Below are 20,977 nucleotides of genomic sequence, written 5' to 3'. Positions count from 1 at the left end.
CGGCAACCACTGACTGAGCGTCCCTTTCCTCTTTGGTTACGGCTTCTCTCTTTCTTTTCTTCCCTTGTCTTTTCTTTCTCCCTGTCTCCTTTTCCTCTTCCCTCCTCTCGGCTATTCTTCTGTGCAGGTTTCTAGCCACTTGCAGGTTCTCGCCCGGAGAAAATCTCGCGAGATCCAGTCAAAGCTAAAGGTATGCGCTTCACCGCGGGCTCGGCGGGGCTTGTGTAGGCTTGGCTTTGCACTAACCAGTTAATCTGTGCGTATTATCAGTCCTCGTGCTGGTGCGAGGCCAGTTCCTGCTGGATAAGGGGGACGCGAGCTCGGCAAGCTAGAATCCCAGTGTAACAACTAGGTGCTAAAATCTCTGAGAATAGAAAAATATTAACCCCAGTCCTGCTCTGGTATCATGCATGAGGTGCACACTGCAACAGTCAAAGCTTTTTTAAACTTCTACCATAGGTCTGAGCTGCATTACTTATGGGCCCTAATCTTTAAAGTAGAACTGTGCTAGTTGATTCTGAAGCTTCTGCTCCCACAGGTTGTTATGATGAGCCCAGTGAAAGGTTGTCCAGCTGCATGATGCTACAGCTCTCTCTCTCTCTCTCTCTCTACTCCTCTTAGACTTCTTCTTTCTCTAAAACTCCCTCTAAAACCTTTTCCCTAAAACTGTAGTTGCTACTTCCAAGTTCCTCTAATGTGTCTGTTTGTAATGTCTTTAGTAAAACCTGACATTAATTAAGATTAATCTTGGATAACCGTATTTCTCCTTTTTCACTTCCAGTTCTTCTGGTCTGTTCATGCTTTTTTAATGGTTTTTGCATATTTCCATAATCTGTACACAGTCCATAAATCAGACATAAGTAAATACAGAGACTTTGTGGCATATGCAGCGCTGACTTCAACTTAGATTAACCCCTTCATGCAGACTAACGTACCTAGTGTCACAACAAGATATATTAACAAACCTTTCAGTGGTGTCAGTCCACCAAGTTGTGGTTAGTGTGATGATCTAGAAGGAAAGGAAATAGATTTCTCACATCCCTTACAAACCATTGAGTATATTTAACTGACGCTTCTTTCCTCTCTGTCCTGTTAGAGAAACTGTGACCGTTTCATTTACTGTCAGATCATGGAATCAGAAATGTTTGCAGAACTCAAAAAACTGTGTGTTCAGCCTTCTTCATCTAATATGTTATAACCAACAGGAGGCAGTGTTGTGATCTTTAAATCAATTGTATGTTCTTAAAAGGGCCTAAAAATGCTGCGTGGTGACTTTGATCTGCTTTGCTTGAAGGGGTTAATCATGATTTGTTCCCCTCTTTCTGTGATTACTCTTTTCTTTTTTGCACACACATCCTCATTCCTTCATGAAACATGACATATTTGATTGGACATCAATTTGATAGTAAGAAAATCATGTCATCCTCATGTGTTCCTCTTAAACTTTAGTATGCTTCATAATTTCCACTTTGTCTGATAGTTTGGTCCCTGCGGTAACTCTGTTCTTGGAGCTTTTAAGCATTAAACATCATGTTGGTGCATCTGGTTATAACGTTGTAGCCGTTGCTCTGCTCAGGGATTTACTCGGCATTCAAGTTGATGTCTTTTAAGATCAAATGTCTTGTGGTCATAAAGTAAATTTGTAGCATCAGCTGAACAAACATGAAGGAAAAATGTCTCACCAGCCATCTATATACCACACTGAAGGCTAGGGCTAAAATCAACCTCTGAGGATTTATTTTATTTTTTATTTATTATTTTCTTTCTGTTGAATTATGAGTCAGGTGGTCAGTTATATACAGAATTTTATCAGAAAATCAATACATATATGTCTCTATCCTTTGCCTTCTTCTGTGCACACACATGTTGAAATACATGCTATTTCCACATTTTACTCTTGTCCAATAAAATATTTTTTAATATATGTATATATATGTATATATATATATATATACTACTAAATTTTAACCATATATGTCATATTACATGTTCTGTAGACAATTCGAGAAACTTTCTGTATTCAAAAGTTAAAAAATGTGTGATTAATAGTTTGGAAATGTATCTTTAATTTACCGTCATAACGTCTAAACCAGAGCAAACTGTTATTCAGGCTTTGAGTTATGAGTTTTTTTAAAACCATGTATACAGTTTGAGAAAGATAAGAGAAACTTCAGTAGTTTTTTCTCTTATCTCAAACAAAACTCTTAAACTCATCTAAACTCATCGTTAGAACTGCACAGCACTAATGGTTTCTCTCCTTTTTTGATTCAGGCGATGAATTTGGTAAGTGAATCCAACTTGTGCAATATGCTTCCCTGCTCCCCTTTTGTTTGGCAGCACCAGTGCACTGTCCCCTTGCTACGGCCCTCTGCTGGCATGGCCTCCCCCCCCATCGCTATCCCATAATAAAGCATTGCTCAGGAAACAGTCACGCTTTGAACCCAGTGCTGCTGCGCATCCTGCCTGACGTAGTGTAATCCCCCTCAGACGCGGCCCAAAGCCAAAGTCTTGCTTGCTTTGCACATGGTGTCCCTTGTTGATTCGGGGTCTCGCTTCTGAGGCATCTGTCTTTCAATCTCAAAATTAATCACTGAATTAGCTCAAATGCATTCTTTTAAGAACATTAGAAAAGAGTAATAAGATGCATTTTTACCCCGAGGGGCTCTGAGTAGAGTACAAACCTCTGACCAAGGCCCAACAGTCCCCATATGGATTTAAAATGAACTTGATCTGGATTTTTATCTGGATCTGCAACAAATTGCACACACTCATAAATATCAGTCCCCTAAACATGCCTGATTTTGTAATTCATCAAGATCTATGTATTATTCTCTGAGAGATCAACGAAAATCCTGCAAAATCCCCATTTCGCAAAGTTAAAGAAAGAGAAAAAAAGTTTCTTCTTTAGGTCAAGTAGTTTTTCATAATCCTGCTAACAAACAAACACATGAAGATGAAAACACAACCTCCTTCGCGGATGTGATGAAGTTTGAAAAAAATTGAAATGAAAGCAAACTGCTCAGATGTGTTAGTAGAGGATAAACTGTGTCGTGCACCGTGGACGTGGATCTGTTTGCTTTGTTGTGCTGCTTATCTCATGACTTCCATCCGCATGGTTCAACTTGGATTTGTGGATATTTACTCTCAGGTGTAACGTGAAAACAAAACTGCAATTCCATTCCAAGCCAATGCGTCCACTTTATTTATTCTCTTTTTTCCTGTGGTGATTCTGATAACACACCTTCACACCTTCAGTTTAAATCGTTGGGTCAACGTTGCTTAATTTTTTCTCAGTTCTTCTCTTCGCTTCCATCTGTCCAGCTTTGAAATTTATTAAAACATCAGTGTTATCTTCCATTTAGAGTTTTTATAGATTTTTTACGCTAAAGCCAAACTTATCATAACAGTAAGACTAAAATGCATTGATTTTAGAATCAGGATCATACATAGCAGTAGATACATGTTTAGGTTATGGCGCCACCTTGTGGTTGACTCCCCTCATCTCTGTTTGTAGGATCAGGCATCTAAAGACAAAGCCCTGCAGAACATGGCAGCACTGTCGTCTGCACAGATCGTCTCACCGAGTATGATAAAGAACCACCTCCCGCCGCTGCCTCCGGCCTCCTACCAACAGCACAGAGTGAGACCTCCCTCAGGGAACTGTTGTGAAATATGAACTTTAAATTGAAGCAGCTACTGACAGGTTTTTATTATTCACTCTCCAGTTCTGGCCTGGTCCCATCCCAGGACAGCCGGGACCCTCTCAGGAGTAAGTAATCCCCCCCACATGTTATCTGAGGTTGGGTGTAATGTCAGGCGGGTATTGGAAGGCATGATTAACAGACCACATTTTTGCACTCCAGGCTGGTTCTAGATCTCAACCCGGGGAGGCCTCCTGGGCTTGGACGCAACAGCCATTCGTAAGTTCCCCCTGGTCGCACTAACTCTTCCTCTACACTGTATGTTACTGTATGTTTCCTGCACTGATGTAAACCAAGCAAATTAACTGCTTCAAATTTGACTCATTCCTAATATTCTTAATATAATTGAGACCAGGGAAAAAGTCAGAAACTCTGCAAATGTTTCATTTGATTTTACTCTCATTAAAACCATATTTGATGCCTTTTTGCATCATTAAGAATCAATGAAGCAGACGGACTCACGCCTCGCTGGTGCAGCATCACATGTTTACACCGAGACACTTACTGGAAGACTTCCATTAAAAATACAAATATATTAAAACTCCATGTGTCACAAGCATCAGATTATTATTCAATGTCACTATTTGGTTTGTATATCGTTGTCTCATCATGTTATTCACTGTCTTTCAGTATCAAATCGTATCCACAGCCACCGTACCCAAGCCTCTCAGGTCCTGTACCACAGTCCATACCAAGTGAGTATGCAACCAAACACGTGGATGACCTGGAAATGACAGCGCACGATCACAGTGACTTATACAATGTGTGTGTTTGTGTGTGTGGGTGTGTGTGTGGGTGGTTCAGGTTATGAGTCCTTGGCGCCTCCTCTTGCACCATCTGCCACAGCAGTGCCGGTGTGGCAGGACCGGACCATCGCCTCCTCTAAGCTGCGGATGCTGGAGTACTCGGCCTTCATGGAGGTTCAGAGAGACCCAGACAACGTGAGTTAAAGCTTCCGGCAGAGGAAGACGTCACAATGAGGTTTTTAAAAAGACAATTCTTGTGTCGGACGAGCCTCTCCGACCACATCTGGATGGTCCTGGTGTGGAGAAACTATCTGGTGTCTAGTATAAAGCAAAGTCTAAGAAGGGCAGAATCTTTAAAGGGTCTATGGCACAGATCTGATGTCGGAAACCATCAAAACTCAAAGCAGTGTCTCTTTTGCAGCCCAACCTTGAAACATCTTGTTCCTCTTGTCTCTGTCCACCACAGTACAGCAAACATCTGTTTGTCCACATTGGACAGACCAACCCGTCGTACAGCGACCCGCTGCTCGAGGCGGTGGACATCCGGCAGATCTACGACAAGTTCCCAGAGAAGAAGGGCGGCCTCAAAGAGCTTTACGAGAAAGGCCCTCAGAACGCTTTCTTCCTAGTTAAATTCTGGGTGAGTCTTCATCATCTGCCGGTTTTTAGATGTTCTCTAACATTTGTCTTCCATTATGTCCTTTGGCCTTTTCCCCACATGTAAACACCCGTCTCTAACATTTAAAACACGTCAAATGCAAAAGGTGATAGATTAGATTTCATGAATTCATTGTATCCGATTGAATTTCCTCCTCCTTTGTGTAGTGGTAGCTTCACGTCAACACTTCCAAAGGCCTCTGCAGCTATTTTCTCACAGTGACTCATGGCTTCAGTGACCTGTGGTAATGAAGTACAGCTTCTGAAAACCACTTCCTTTTCCTGCAACACAATGGTGTTTGTATTAGTGAGGGGGCTTTATCTTCAGGTTGTTGACGAGGCTCACGCACAGTACATTGCTTCATCATGTATGCTGCACTTCACTTCCTGTTTGTCTCTTGCCTGAGAATTCTTCATGGCTATTATGCTCTGGGGTGTTTTTGTCCTGTTTGATCGATCTGTCTTTGATCCTATTGTAAAGCACTTTGAGCTGCACGCTATGTTGAAGGATGCTTTTGTAGTGTATAGAATGTGAGAAAACATGTTTTAAAATGCTCTCTAATGATCTGATGGTCTAACCGATCTCTCATCTGATCTGTGCGCTCTGCAGGCGGACCTGAACAGCAGCGGCATGCAGGACGGCCCCGGATCTTTCTACGGTGTCAGCAGCCAGTACAGCAGCATCGAGAACATGACCATCACCGTTTCAACCAAAGTCTGCTCGTTCGGCAAGCAGGTCGTCGAGAAAGTCGAGGTGAAGCATTCAATGAGGAATATCTTTAAAGGACCAAACAGGATGGAAACTGGATTTAAACTCACTGCTGTCCTGTGTGTGTGTGTGTGTGTCTGTGTGTGTTGCAGACAGAGTACGCCCGCCTGGAAGGAGGAAAGTGTGTTTACAGGATCCACCGCTCCCCGATGTGCGAGTACATGATCAACTTCATCCACAAACTCAAACACTTGCCCGAAAAATACATGATGAACAGTGTTCTTGAAAACTTCACCATCCTGCAGGTAAAACACAGTTGATTATATGATTTGATTTGTGGAAAGAATAGTTTGGCATTTTTGGGGGAAGAACAAATATTCAGTGTCTTTACCGCAAGTTCACATGAAGCCTGGACCGTAAGTAAAGATGGACGACGCGTCTCCAACTCTTCTAAGTGTCTAAAAATGAAGCCAAAAAATCCTGCAGACGTTAGCCGCCATTTTGAAATACTTTTAACGTTATTCTTTTAAAACCCAAACTTATCCGAAACATTTGTATTACAGCATCAGTGTCCAATTCACTAACATGGAGGAGGTAGGGTTAGCATAGAGGGGCTGGCAGGTGGATTTTCCCAAACGTGATTACGAGAGTCAAAATGTCAAACTATTCTTTTAACAAACACTAAACACACTCTGTGACTTCCTGTCTCACCTTTGACCTTTCCTACGCTCTCGCCCTGCAGGTGGTGACGAACCGTGACACCCAGGAGACCCTGCTCTGCATAGCGTTTGTGTTCGAGGTTTCCACGAGCGAGCACGGGGCTCAGTACCACGTCTACAGACTCGTCAAAGACTAACAGCTCTTTCAGGGAGGTTTGGGGAATAAGCCAGACAACAAAGCGTGACACAATCTCTCTTCGACCAGCTCAACCATCCAGGAAAAAAAAACAACCAGAAGAAAACATTCAAAACGATGCTAGACCGAACTAACAAGGACAGATTCATTCAGGAGGAAAACAAAAACAGTGATACTCAACGTGCCGACGCGCAAAGAAATTTTTTGAAGAATTACGGATTTTTCGAACAACTATAGCTATTTTTTCCATGTGTTCAAACATGCTTTAGATGAAGTGGGTCACTTTTGCCAAGGTAGCTGATGGAGCTCGAAATGTTTTTATTGAGGGAGCGAGAATGTGTTTGGTGGGTTGAGAAGAACCCTGATGTTTTTCCGAGGGGGGAATACACTCTGAGCAATAATAGAGTGTGTGTGCGTGTGCCAGAATGAAAAGGTCGAGACAACAGAACCACAGAAGGGGGGGAAAACCAGAGCCAAGTGATGTTGTTGCCGTAGGAAAGCAAGCAAGTGCCTTTTCTCCAAAGATATCATTGCCTGCCACTTTGAATTGCCTTTTTATTACTACCTCTTGTTTTTAAATGAACAGAAAATAGTCATACAGGTGTATTTTGTCAAAAAAAAAAAGAAAAAATTGGAATAGGATGTCCGGAGAATTTGTTCTGGACTTTCACAGCAGGAGATTCTCCGCTGAGTCACCTTCACAACAACAGAGAAATCTCCGGCGCGTTCAGGCGAGAGCTGGTACTGCAGCCCACAGGCAGGTAGTGACGTATTAATTCCGCTGTGGAGATCTCTCTGGTTTTTGTTTACAGCCCATCGACACCGGCGTCGGCCCCTCGTCACCAAAAGCTCTTTTGACATTTTAGTCGGTGTCTTCTACGTGTACGGCTTCTCTTCTTCATCCTGAGATATTTGTTTTCTCTTTAGTTTTTTGTTAGAAACGTCATCAACACACCCGCTCTCACAGGATCTCCTGCTGTGTTCTCACATCAGGTCCTCCAGACCTTCTGCAGAGTTTTTACTAGCGGGCTGACCCGGGGAAAGTCTGCAGGCTCTCACTCGGACATTCACACATACAGACCCCTTCTGAGAATGTCTGGAGGATCTCCGGAGTTCAGTGCACGTCTGAAAGCAGCTAATCAAACATCAGATTCACACCTATTTCGAGGCAGTTTTTTGTATTTGGGCACAAAGAGGAACGGGGGGTGGGATGACTAATTTTCATGTAGCCTGTTGTTTTACAGTCCAAGTGTACAGGGAGGAGGTTTATTGTGTTACCGTATTATAAAAGTTCTGCTTTTTTTTTAATGTTTTCTTACACAGTAAAAAAAAAAAAAAAAATCAGGTCTTACAAGCATCTATATCTGTAACTGACTTTTGACACTAAGGATGCCTTGTACCATTGGCGGCCTGACGTGAAGCCGAGGCTCTACCGATCCTTACGAGATCCCCTGTTATTTCTCTGTGTTTGAAGACGTGTGCGCGGTTGCACTTAAGACGATCCAGAAGTGGGGTGAATCAACAGCAGTGCTTATTTTGTTCTGCCTTGAGTTATGTAGCCTAATTGAAAAGAGAGAGAGAGAGAAAAAAAAAAGAAAAAGAATTGTTTCTGTACTGTGAGTCAGTGGATGCTAAAGGAATTACGTGTTACATAGGAGTGTTTGTTTTTCTGGAGGAGGAGGGGTGGGGGGCAGGGAGGGTGACCTTTTATGTTCATATTGGTGATCAATTAACTCAGCACTCAAACTCAGACCACGGCTCCAGTGAAGAGAAAGTGAATCACTGTTTCTTTTGTTTAAAAAAGAGATCGTATGCTGTGAAGACGGCTCATTTGCTTCACCCATCTCTGCTCGGCGTGTGGGGGGGGGGCCGCATCCAGCCAGAACAGTTCAGTTTTGATATTTAAGACATTTTTACACATGAAATCATTTTGAAATCAAACTTAATAATTATTGAGAGCTATTGTCTCTGTGCTGTGGAGTATGACCTTTGATTGTTATTTATGGGGTTGGTGAACAAATAGCGGGGGGGGGGGGGGGGGGGAGGGGGCGGGGGGGTCCTGGAGATGTATCGATCATTTTCCACTGTGATGGAGATGTGTAAGTATTGCAGGACTCTGAACTAGAGACGGGATTCGCTGTCGTCCCATGAGTCACTGCTGGACACGTGTCTACTCTCTGTGGTTCACTGGACAACTTTGCTATAAACGGTTCAAATTTAAGGTATTTTTCTGCGGTGGAATAATTGCACCTGGCTTTGAATGTCATATTTCACGGGCTAGATACAATAACACTCCTCCTCTAGCAGGTTTTTTCTCAATCCATCTTTTATACAGACGTTGTTTTTCCCCCCCATTATCAAGATTAATGTTTTGTTGTCTTTATTTGACTTTCGGTGTCCGCCATATGCTTCACTGAAAATAATGTGTGACTGTGCTGACATTGAAAATTAATAATGAGATATCTAATGTATCATATTCTGAATGGTGTGGGCGTTTTTTTGTTTTGTTTTGTGTTTTGGTTTAAGGTGGTTTAATATTGTCTTTGTTACCATTGTGCATTGCAATTTTATACTTCAAAGTAGAGGTTGGACTATATAATCAAACAAATGTATCTAACAATAAAAGACGCATGGTGCCTTTGGGGCCATTTTTTCCCCCGAAAACTTATTAAACGTGTTTGTAAATTTGTTTTTTGTCCACAATTTTTCTTCTTGCACCAACATTACAGAGGCATATGGTAATAAATATTAATATTAGCAGTGTCTTCCATCCTGTTTTAAACTTGAAGCACAGCTTTGCATTTATGTCAGGGTTCTCTAAGAGTGTTGCAACAAACTGCAAATTTGTTTTCAAACTCTATAAGTATTTCAAAATGATCGCATTGGGCTTTAATAAGTGTAAAACATAAATTGACCCACAGAGGGATAGCTGTGATACTGTACAAACTCTTTTAAATGTAACTGTGAATGTGAATATTTTCATATTTTTCATGTAGTTCATCCTCTAGCATCAAATAATCTACAGGGTCACATTTTACATCATGTGATGTAACATGCTAAAGTGTCCGGTCACAGAATCAAACAGGGGTTTGTTGTAACACCTGAAACCGCATCTTTAGTCACTGGTAGAGAAAATGGAACTAGAAATTACACAAGAGAGCATGTGAGGAAGAAAGTACATGAGTGAAGAACTTGAGATAATATGAGTACATAGAAAAGCAAAGATTGGAGAACATTCAATATAATATAGTCATTTTTTATAATAGACAATTTTATAATCTTTCACAGGTGGAAGAAGTGTTCTTTTAATAAAGTAAATATTAAACGATGTGTGTTGCTTCCTCAGAAATCAATCCACCGTCTGCAGTGAGTCCAGAATGCTGCCGCTCGGCTTTTGACACAATAAAGCCACATCAGCCCTGTTTTAGAATCCTTGTATCTTTTGTCGTGACAATTTCTACAATCGCACTCTACCAACGAGGAACGAGACACAATACTCTTACAGTATTGTCAAACTTTAATGCTCAGGGGAAACAGTTCTTTGTCTTCATACATTTTGTCTCACTCCTCCCACTCTGGTTGGGGTTGTTACAAAGTCAAAGGTTGGGATCTTCTGATGAAATCTAAACAACAATTCCTTAGTTAAAGCAATCAGGCCAAGCTTCATTCAGTAGGACAGGATATAGAATGATCAAGGTTACATTGTGTGAGATTCAATCATAATCGATCAAACGGGGAATAAACATGATCAAATTGTGGTCAAATGTTACATTTCCCTTACACTTTATTATTATCGTTTCTTTACTGATTGTGAATTTTATATTCTTTGTTGAAAAGCACTTGGTTGTAGTAAAAAAAGTGCTACACAAATAAAGTTATTGTAATTTCTACAGTAGGTTGTTTATGGCTGAATCGTAATCATGAAATGGAAATACTCCAGGTACTAAGGAGAGTACACGTGTCTCAAAGATGCAGGACAGAGAAGTGCTTGAGTAAATGTAAATAAAGGTGAAGTTAATAATCCACTGACTTCACTGAAGCTGAAATAACTCTGAGGTGGACTCAAACCGGAAGCGAGGTCTTCAAAATAAACCTTTCTATTAAAACAAGTGGATTTTAAGGATATTTGGAATCCACTCTTTGTACTTGAGCAATCACAAAACCTATAACCGAACTGAAAACGACCAACACGTGAACTCGTGGGCTCAACATGATCTCGACACGGACACAGCTCGAGCCTCTGCTTTATTCTGAGGCCGGAAGTCATAAACGTATACAAATCAGCAGCTGACTGGAAACCGGCTCGTATAAAGCATCCATGACAGCGACAGCATCAACACGGGGCGATGAGCGCGGATCCACGGCTCTGAGCTAGTGTTAGCCCTGCATGCTAACTAAGTACATCCACTATATTTATAAATAACCCAAAGGGGGTGGGGAACACACTAGCATACAAGCTACACGGAAGTGCTGCGGCTCCACGGCCAACACGCTAACGCCTGCGGGGTTTGGATCCACACGGTCCCGGTTCACGTCAGCGGATTCCACAGGTTCGTGAGGTGAGTTAAACCCGGCGAGAGATAAATGACAAGAGCCCCGGAGGTTAGCGTCCAGCTCCGGGTAAACACAGGAAGCTAAAGGGCTAGCTGGAGTGGAGCAGCGGCTGGTGACGCTATCTCCACATGAGTAACGGGGCTAAATGTCCCAGTGTTTAATGGAGAAGCTGCCAGTTCTCTACTGGTGTCAGTGGTGCGCAGGTCCAGCGGAGGGTATGGAGCAGCTGGGACTTAGCTGTTAGCTCGAACTTTCTCTCTCCATCTACGAGCTAATGCTGCTCACCCTCTGCAGCTCGTAGTGTTTAGTCTGATTCCTATGTTCTGATGATTAAATGATCTATTTATCGACTGATCGATTCAGATCCCTGCAGCTGATTATTGTTTTACATTATCAAATCGTCTCTGGGTTAATTTATTGTTTCATATATTTGACAGAAAGTGTGTAAGTGTCAGAAAAATGATTAAATCTGATAGAGAAAATCATAAAATCCGCTTTTTTCATAAGTGAGAACATTTGATTTGTAAAGCACCAAAGTTACAAGGTGCTGTACAAAACAAACATAAAGATAAAATCAGGATAAAACAAAAACAATCGAACAATCAAAACTACACACCAGATGTCAAGCAAAAACTATGGAACCATAAGGACAAGACCAAGTCTACTACCATCTAAATAATATGGTGAGGTAAACGCAATCGAACCCTGAGTATCGCTGTGATTAAATAATCTGAGCACTAAGGTTCTCAACAAAAAACATGAGGTGCAAAAATATAAAGTAAATGGTATGAATAGTTTGTCTTCACTGGGTTTCCTTAGGGTCTAAATATGACAATATTATGTACTAAAACCTAAATCGTCGTAAATTAATTCAATGATGGTCTTAAAAAGTCTTAAATCTAATTATTTGAAACCTGCAGAACCCCTTTTTTTATTTGTTGACTTCATTAAAACCACATGTGGCACTGTGCAGTAACCCTGGTTCTTTATAATAACCAATGTACAAATACTCCTGAAGTTATATTATATTATATATGATATATATTATAATTATATTTAATTATGTTTACTTATTTCACCCTCACTGGATAATTGTAATATGCACACCTGCACTTCTTTTCTTAGACCGTCGTACTGTTCGGACTGTTTGTATTGTTTTGTTTTGCTTTGTTTTGTTTTGTTATGTTTGTTTTGTGATATTCTTTGTAAGCAACTGAGAGCCACTTTACCGAGTCAAATTCCCTGTTTGTGCAAACTTACTTGGCCAATAAACCTGATTCTGATTCTGATTCTGATAACAAATCAATATTAGCTGTGAACAACAAATTCCACGACACCGCTGTTCGTACTTCTCTCTATGGAGACAGTTCTACCAGAGGCCACTGTTACCCTGGCTATGACATATACTGTCTGTCCTATCCTTTGTGATTGATGCAGCATCCCATCAGCATCCCATCAGTACATACACAGATGCACTGTACAAGTAAAAATGTATTTAACTATTTTAAACTGTGAGGGGGAATTGTGTGTTTCTATGCTGTTTTTTTATTCTCTCTGTCCTGACACGACAAATAGTTTGTGTTGCCCGTTACTAAACAGCCGTTACCTCTGGCGCCATTTGCCCCTGGATTCTATTCACCACACAGTTGCTTCCCCCTTTTTTCTCAAGACAGAGCAGAGCCAGGTCAGCACTCTGTGTGGGGCCGGTGTATTGTTGCACTCCCAGGAGCAAGGAGGGAATGCCTTTGACTTTGTCTCCTTTTTTTGATTAACTCTTCATTTCCCCACTGTGCTGCACAGCGAGGCCCGACTGGGTCAGCTCGGTTTTGGACAACTCATTTCTATAGTGTGTGTTTCTATCGTTCTTTTGCTCATTGCATAATTCAGTTTACTACAACTTAACATCACACATTTTCACAGATATTTGCACTGTACTTTTCAATCTATTGAAACAGACAAGTTGAATGATTGAGATGTTTTTACATATTGGTTAAAAACTGAAAATTTGCTGAATTGTTTAAAGTAAAAGAGCTGAAGGTTCAGTTCTCCTGTCTGCTGAGTTTGAACTTTTGAAGCTTACTGTGCAGTCCTTGATGTGCATTTTCTCTCTCGGACTCGTGACTTATTTTCCCTTTAATATTGTATATTTTTCTTATTTTATTCATTCACTCAATTCAATTCACATGTGCATTTAACCTTTTACTTCCAGGTTCCAGCTGACCATCTCTCAAAGTCCCTTTTTTTATCAATGTTAATGTGTTTGCATGAGTTGACCTCATCATGTGTCCATTGTGTTTAAAGTGTTTGTTTGAGATTAGATAACAAAAATCAACATCTAACATCATTTGTATCTGTCTAATCAGGTGGTGAGTCATCTCTCCTGATCTGAAAGTACTGATCCGCTGATCTGTCATCATGACGGACACAGACTCTGTCAGGATCCGGGTCTTCTCCCTCAACTGCTGGTCAGTGGCTGTGGTTTGTTTATAATGAACTTTTTTATAACAATGTTACAAAGTGCGTCAAAAAGAAGAAATAAAACCAGACAAGCGGATAAAATAAGAATTCAACAAAGAAACAGGAGCAGAGTGATGATGATCAAATAAATCAATTAATCAATATAGATAAAGCTGATATCAAATGGTTGTAAAAAAGTTTTAATAAGAAGCTAGAGACTTAGTCTGTCCAATGGGTGCTGAGCTCCATGTGACCAGCCAATGTGACTCATCGCACCGTTTTCTGTCTACACAGATGTTTGCACCAAAAAAAACATTTTCCATGACTCCTTGCTTCTCTTTTCAGGGGGATCCGTTACAGCAGCAAACAATGCTCCCAGCGCTACGTCATGATTGCAGACATGCTGTGCAGAGAAGAGCACGATATTGTCTTACTGCAGGAGGTCAGTGGTGTGGAGCCTCTGAACGGACTTCTCCGCTCATGCACGTAGTTGCATGCTGTGTATTCTAGATGCATATGAACATTATCTGTGTTTTCTTCCAGGTGTGGAGTGAGAAAGACTACATGTCCCTGAAAAAGAAACTTGCCTGTAGCCACCCTCACTCTCATTACTTCAAAAGGTAAAGCCTTCCCTCTTGTCACGGGGTCGCTGTGCACTCGCTTCTCGTCTGGTTTCCTTTGAGCGTCTTTCAGTCTGTGATCAGAATTCATTCATTTGAACGTTTTCAAAAGGGTCCTGAAGCCGTGTCAGACAAATTTGCTTACATGGCATTGATCCATCTGTAAGATTTGAACTGGGGCTCGGGCCGCTACCTGAAGGATTAACTTTTGCAGCTTAATTCTGTCTTGACCCTCATACCAGGGCACAAGACTGAGATTAATCAAAGGCCCGTCATCCTTAATCCCCTCGGCAGCTCTCAGAAATGTCGACTTCACTAAATAAGTTCTCACATCTCTTACAGAGAACACCTAGCTTACGATAGCATAATGCAGATCTACATGGAGACCAGACAGGACTTGCAATGTCTGAGTGTGGGACTAGTAACTTGATTCTGTTTGTTTCTTTCATTCTGCAGCGGCGTCATAGGAAGTGGCCTGGCCCTTTTCTCCAAACACAGAATCCACGACACATTTCTTTATCGCTACTCACTGAACGGTTATCCATACATGGTAAGTCTGGTAGGGGCTGGGGGAAAGGTTCTGAAGACAGAACGTAGTGCAACTCTTTACTTCAGTGAATAATAATAGTGTAGTAAGCTGTATTTAAACAGCACTTTTCAATATGTAGATTCCAAAATACTTTACAAAGCAGCAATTAAAACATATAAGTCATAAAATCATCATGTTTAAAAGAAAGTTTTAGAAACTTCCTAACTCTAGTAAAAGGGTCAAGAGTAAAAGTTTGTTTAGGAGGAGCCTAAAAGAATTTACTACATCAACCGATTCATTTTTGTCGGGTAGATCATTCCAGAGCCTCAGGGCCCTGACTGTAAGTTCTCCTCTCACTTTAGGGTTCAACTGGGGTTTTTGGTAGAGATAACAAACCACTGCCCAAGGATCTGAAGATACAAGTCATTGTGCAAAAGGTCACATATAAAACAAAGTGATAGGGCTGGAGGAATCTTTAAAGTGATGAGCAAGTAATAATTCAAAAACATACTGGGAGCCAGTGTAAAAGAGTCTAAATCGTCACAATGCATCACTCAAACAGCAAAAGACAGATAAACACACAAACCTGTGACCCATGATCCACTGTTGTTTTCTTATTTCCTGCTACACCTGATCATTGTATATTTCTTTTTCCCTTCCCTAAATCTTCTTTCTGCATTTCCCTCATCCTCAGGCTCACCATGGAGACTGGTTCGGGGGTAAAGCCGTCGGGATGGCCGTCATAGGCATCGGCAACCTGACCGCAAATGTCTACGTGACTCATGTGAGGGTTCACGCCCCACAGCTCTCAGCCCTCTGTTTATTACATGCTGTTACTGATCGACGATCATGTCTATCTCTCGCCTCGACTACTGCAGTGCCCTTCGGCTGGGCCTCCCTTCTTTTACAATGCACTCCCTGGAGATTGTGCAGCGTGCAGAGACGAGTCATTATGCTAAAAGAGCACTTGTCACTCCACTGCTCCCATCTGTCGTTGTCATCCCTGAACACCGGGCTGTGACAGTACAGACAGGTCTCCTTTGTGTTTCCTAGATAGTGGAATGATATCAGAGCAGGAGGATCTCTCTGCATCTTCAACAACCTGGTCTTTTCTGAGAGCACCTCCCCTTATAACACCTCTTACACCCTCAAATGACCAACTTGCTCTTACCTTTTCTTCACCGATCTCCTTAACTTTGTCTAATTGAACAAATTAAGCACTTGATTACTTCAAGGTTGTTCTGGAAATATTTATAGTTTAAGTTTATTAATTAATTTAGTCTGTTCTAGTGCAGTGCCCGTTCTAAACCAGCCTGTTTTGAAATGGGCTGTTTGCTTGACCTGCGGTGATGTTGGTTGCATCTTTCTGAAACTGTAAAAGTGATCTGCAGTAACTGAGCCACAGCGAGTAAAGACCTGCCGCAGGACTCAGTCCAGAGAAGCCTGAAGCTGCTCCACCGCTGCTGCACAAAGAGCACAGATGTTGATTCAAAGTACATAGAAGCTGGACTCAGTACACAGAACCCCGAAGCTGAAGAATCAATTGTAAAAACAGTTGTTGCGAAAACACTCTTCTTGAGCAACACGTCCCATCTGCTGCTGCTACTGCTTCCAAATTGTACCAAATTCCACACTGCACCTTATCAGACCGTCAGACATCTTATCACCAAATGTGAAGGTGATAAGATGAATAGTTCTGGAGATATGCGAGCCACAGACAGTCAGCACAGTTTGCCTAGTGTCTCATGCATATTCAGCACATATTTGTGTTATATTACTGAGTCCCCTTATCACTGTTGCAGCTATAGGAGCCAAGGTGGAGTTTAGAGGCCAGATAACACTCTGACTTTCTTTGAGACAGATAGAAAATACACCACAATGAGATGAGCCAAGGCTTAGATCAATGTGTCAAATAGAGTAGCTCCATATGAGGACTAATGATGCACTACAAGTTTGAACTTTGAACTACAGCTCGTCAGCCTGGTTTCTTTAGAATAAGTAATTCCCCTGAAGACATCATCCGTCTCTAGAAAAACTTCATTCCTTCGACCTGCAGGATTTGTCTCCCTGAGGTCTCGTGTTGCATTGAAGAGACTTCAGTGTTGTGAAGTGACTTTGGATAAAAGCATCAAATGAGTAAAAGTAACAGATCCATTGATTCTGTGCCTGTGTATTGACTTCAGCTGCACGCGGAGTACTGCAGAGAGAAGGACTCGTATCTACCTCACCGAGTGGTCCAGGCCTGGGAGCTGCAGCAGTTTGTTCGGTATCGTCTCTTTGCTTCTTCCTTCTGCACAATTTCCCAACCACCGTTTGTTTCCTCTGCTGTGTAGTTTGATATTTTCTCATTAAATTTCCTTGCATTTGTTTTTCTGCATCCATCAGGCACACCTCTGCTGGAGCAGATATAGTTATTTTAGGTGGTGACCTCAACCTGCACCCTCAGGACCTCGGGAACAGACTGCTGATGTCTTACACTGGACTCAGAGACTCCTATTTAGAGACTGCTAAATTTGATGTAGGCAGAAATAATGTTCAGATTTAACCAGTATCTTTGTTGTGGCGGTTATGATGATGTTTTCCTTCAGTCCCCCTGCTTCCTTTAAGCCATTTTTATTTTTTTTAATCGGGACCATGTCTTTAAAACCCTGGTATCATCTTTAATATCATAAAGAAATACAACTGTATAATTTATCATTGACCAGAGTGTATGTGTACAAAGGTGTTTCCCAACGTGTCATTTTTTAACCTTATCTTAAGAAAAATCTCATCACAACTCACAGAAGTAATGGTGAATACTGCAAAGGTGCATTGTAAAGATAGAAATTGATTCCTGTCGTGATTAGAAATGTTTCTTCTGTTGCAGGGATGTGAGGATGGTATCACTCTAATAGCTGACAACCCTTTCACCAATAAAAAGGACCTCGTTCCATTTGAGAAAGGAATCCGAATCGACTACATCTTGTTCAAAGTGAGTGGAGGCTTTACGTTCACACACCTGCTTTGTTTTTATCACTTCCTGTTCATAGCAATTTGTGTATTTTTTTTTGCATTGTGCTTTATTCTCAGGGTTCTCCTAAAACAGACGTTTTCTGCGACTCCATGTCCACCACCAAAGGCTCCGTCCCCGACCAACCCTTCCCGTACTCCGATCACGAGACTCTGACCGCTGAACTGAGGCTGGAGTCCCACAATCCACCTGGGACGGGAAGAGACAAGAGTTTAAAAGACTCTGCTACAGGTATTATAGTTAGTAACTATGCAGATCAGGGTGGGATGGGAATGGTTTAGTTTCTAAGAATATTGATCCATCACTTTCTCAACAGAAATAACATTTAGTTTTGCGATCCATTTTTGCCAGAAGTTTGGTTTACCCGTCTAGTCATTTGGAATTAAAATTATTGCAAATATGACAATATGACTTTTACTCTCTGCATTTAAAAAAAGAGAAAAACATGTTTAGTTTTAGTTGTGAGCATGTGAGCATCGTCCCGATCTGAGCTTCATCACAACCTCACCCTGCCACTAACCTGCTGCTCTCCGTCTTGTCCTCAGGGAAGTTGGCCGAGCTGGTTGACATCGTGACAGAGGCCCGTACTGAAGTCAAAGTCGGCCTGCACTGCGCGGAGAGGATGCGCTACACAGCGCAGCGCACCGGGGTGATGGGCGTGGCTCTGCTGCTCCTGGAGCTGGCCATCGCTGCCGTGCCCTGGTTGGCTCTGGGAGCTCAGCAGCCTTTCCCTTCCACGTCCTTCTACCTGCTGGCCGGGCTCTGCTTCGCCATCCTGCTGACCACCACTATGCTGTACATCTTCTACACCATGGAGGTGAAGTCTCTCCAGGGGGCGGAGGACCAGATGAGGCTGGCTGTAGGAAGTCTGCAGGAGGGTCTCCGGGGCTTTTCTTTGGCTCAGGCCCTCAACGCCCAGCGGAAGCCTCCAGGGGGTCTCAGTGCATGTAACCCAGAGGAGTAACGTCAGAGCTAACTGGGTCAAACCGGGCTCCGTGTAATGAAGCCTTTTGAAATTAGCTTTAAGATGGATGTTTGAGGAAGTGGTCGCTCCTCTGAATGTGTTTTTAAGCCCTAGAAATTTAGATTTGTACCGCAGAATGAAGGAGTTGAGCTATAATCGAAGAACGTTTCCGATAGTCGTGCTGTACACAATCATGCTTTGGCATTTTTATACTTTTTCTACATATGTACACATACATATTCGTCTTTAGCCCTTGATTACCTCTAGATTTCCCTCTATGCAGCTCCACAAGTGTTCTTCCCATTAGACAGTGAGACATGTCTGTGCTTAAAACGTCATAACGATGACCCAATGTGTATGTCAAGCCTCAGGCCCGATTTGCATTCCACCTTCCAGTAGTATCATTGGGACCAGTTGTTTCTGCTTTTGATATCATGCTTCCCCTTTTGTGATCTTTAGAGAGTCCACCGCACAATCGTAGAGGGTCCAGACTGTGGGCGGGTTTACTTACAGAGGGGATGCACACGAGACACACACACTCCGGAGGATTTTAGGTTTACATTCAGATCTGTTACATGTTTTTTACTCCGCAGACCAGATCACTGGGAAGTAAAACTTGGAAAACGAGGATGCTCAGGCCAGTTTCGACTTCTCAGTGTAGAATATATATATATATATATAGTGAAGGAGAAGTGGGCACATTGTATCTGCGAATCTCAGTTCTCATGGTCAGTCACTAACGCACCAAAGTAAAGCTGTAGGAATGTGCTGAAGACTTTATGCTTAATATGCTCTTAACTCTTACCTTAATTAAATCGCATGAATTTACTTTACACCGCATCTTGTGCTGCAGGAACTTTTTAAACGAATCACTTAATATATCTTAAATGTGCATTGCACTTGGTTGACTAGACTGACAAACGACTTCTGTTGGTGTGTTTACTGGGAGACGACCTAATGTACATATCGCTGTAAAGCCCCTGACTGATAAATTTAATATAAATTCTTAATTATAACCTAGATATTAGAAAGATACTTACATTTTACTATGAATCTTAGAATTTCAGATGATTCCTGATGTTCATTCCAATTGAAAAATGTGATGGGCATGACAATGAAGCAATAATAAAGATATTTACCTACTCGTGCGTCTCGACTGGTTTTGAATGAATGAGTCCACAGACATTTTCACTGATGCACAACAGTTCCACTCTTTCACCACAAGAGGACACCCTAAGATTGACAGGGGGAACTTTTCAAATGTAAACACTTACTGCTGACAATTAATAACCAAACTGGTTCCTGGAGATAAAGGAAATAAACTCTGAGGGAGGAGACGCCAAAGTTACCAGATCAAACTGTCCTGTCAGCACATGAACTCCCTCAGGGGAAGCGCATCCATGGGTGTAGTGATAATTATAACAAATTTAATTAAAAATAATGAAGTGTCTTCACAGAGGAATATTGCTTACCATTGCATTCAGTCGTTGACGAAAATTTGTGAAGAACATTTAGAGAACCTCAGTTTTTATAAAGTTCGGTACAACAGTTTTTGGTTACTTTTCAACATTGAACTGTTCCTGCAACATAAGAGCAGAAAAGGGTATGTAACACATACTATATGGAATAGACGGTAGATGCTCTTAATGACATAAGAGAACCTGTTGGTTTGGAACTCAGGCCATGATACACATTCCTATCTGTACAGTACACAGGAGCCACGTGGGAAGTGAATCACCTCGTCATGAAATCACGTCAATGAACGTCACAAAGTGCACGTCTTCAAATAACAGAGAATAGAATGCACGTGGTGAACAAACAACAACCAGAGACAACAGAGGCAGAATCCAACATTTGTCTCCGCTCCGGGGAGATGAAGGCACAGAAAGAGAGGAGAGAAGACCAGGCACAGACGTTTAAACATTTTATTAAAGCACGGGAATGAAAAATCAGAGAATATGTACATTACACAAAACCTTTCACCACAGACACCAGGACACATACTTGGGTAAGCTGCAGTGGCAGAGGATGATTACATGAGGAATTCTGTGAGGGAGGCAGAAATCTCAGTTTCAATCCAAACAGGATCTGGAAGATAAACAACCTGAGACCCGTGAGAAGATGTTCTGTCATTTTAGGGGTGAACAGACCATAATAAGTGTGATACTGATAAAC

The 20,977-nt window shown here is 41.8% G+C and overlaps 2 protein-coding genes across 8 annotated transcripts in view; both read left to right on the top strand.

Moving 5' to 3' along the window:
• Window positions 1-8,013, top strand: part of tead3b (TEA domain family member 3 b) — a 32,318-nt gene extending 24,305 nt beyond the window's left edge. For 2 of the 6 annotated variants that reach the window (XM_053438273.1, XM_053438282.1), the window contains exons 6-16: window positions 128-190; window positions 2,272-2,283; window positions 3,515-3,640; window positions 3,726-3,769; window positions 3,864-3,920; window positions 4,332-4,399; window positions 4,488-4,642; window positions 4,914-5,087; window positions 5,715-5,858; window positions 5,966-6,118; window positions 6,556-8,013. In XM_053438273.1, coding sequence (XP_053294248.1) covers window positions 128-190; window positions 2,272-2,283; window positions 3,515-3,640; window positions 3,726-3,769; window positions 3,864-3,920; window positions 4,332-4,399; window positions 4,488-4,642; window positions 4,914-5,087; window positions 5,715-5,858; window positions 5,966-6,118; window positions 6,556-6,669 — 1,110 coding nt within the window. In that variant the 3' untranslated portion in view covers window positions 6,670-8,013. The remainder of the gene's footprint in view (window positions 1-127; window positions 191-2,271; window positions 2,284-3,514; window positions 3,641-3,725; window positions 3,770-3,863; window positions 3,921-4,331; window positions 4,400-4,487; window positions 4,643-4,913; window positions 5,088-5,714; window positions 5,859-5,965; window positions 6,119-6,555) is intronic. The other 4 variants (XM_053438290.1, XM_053438313.1, XM_053438295.1 and 1 more) reach the window with 4 other exon arrangements.
• Window positions 8,014-10,958: 2,945 nt separating this feature from the next.
• Window positions 10,959-19,944, top strand: smpd2b (sphingomyelin phosphodiesterase 2b). Of its 2 annotated transcripts, none has more exons than XM_053435961.1 (11): window positions 10,959-11,218; window positions 13,586-13,687; window positions 14,025-14,121; window positions 14,223-14,299; window positions 14,756-14,849; window positions 15,523-15,612; window positions 17,012-17,094; window positions 17,214-17,346; window positions 17,695-17,799; window positions 17,898-18,069; window positions 18,384-19,944. In XM_053435961.1, the coding sequence occupies exons 2-11, from the start codon at window positions 13,638-13,640 to the stop codon at window positions 18,800-18,802; spliced, it is 1,320 nt and encodes a 439-aa protein (XP_053291936.1). In that variant the 5' UTR covers window positions 10,959-11,218; window positions 13,586-13,637; the 3' UTR covers window positions 18,803-19,944. The 2 variants fall into 2 exon arrangements, with proteins under 2 accessions (XP_053291936.1, XP_053291928.1); XM_053435953.1 differs by having other exon boundaries at window positions 10,959-11,227.
• The last annotated feature ends 1,033 nt before the right edge of the window (window positions 19,945-20,977 follow it).

The sequence above is a fragment of the Pleuronectes platessa genome, chromosome 2 (genome assembly GCF_947347685.1).
Source record: "Pleuronectes platessa chromosome 2, fPlePla1.1, whole genome shotgun sequence".
NCBI lineage: Eukaryota > Metazoa > Chordata > Actinopteri > Pleuronectiformes > Pleuronectidae > Pleuronectes > Pleuronectes platessa.
This window is presented reverse-complemented; position numbering and strand designations above follow the sequence as displayed.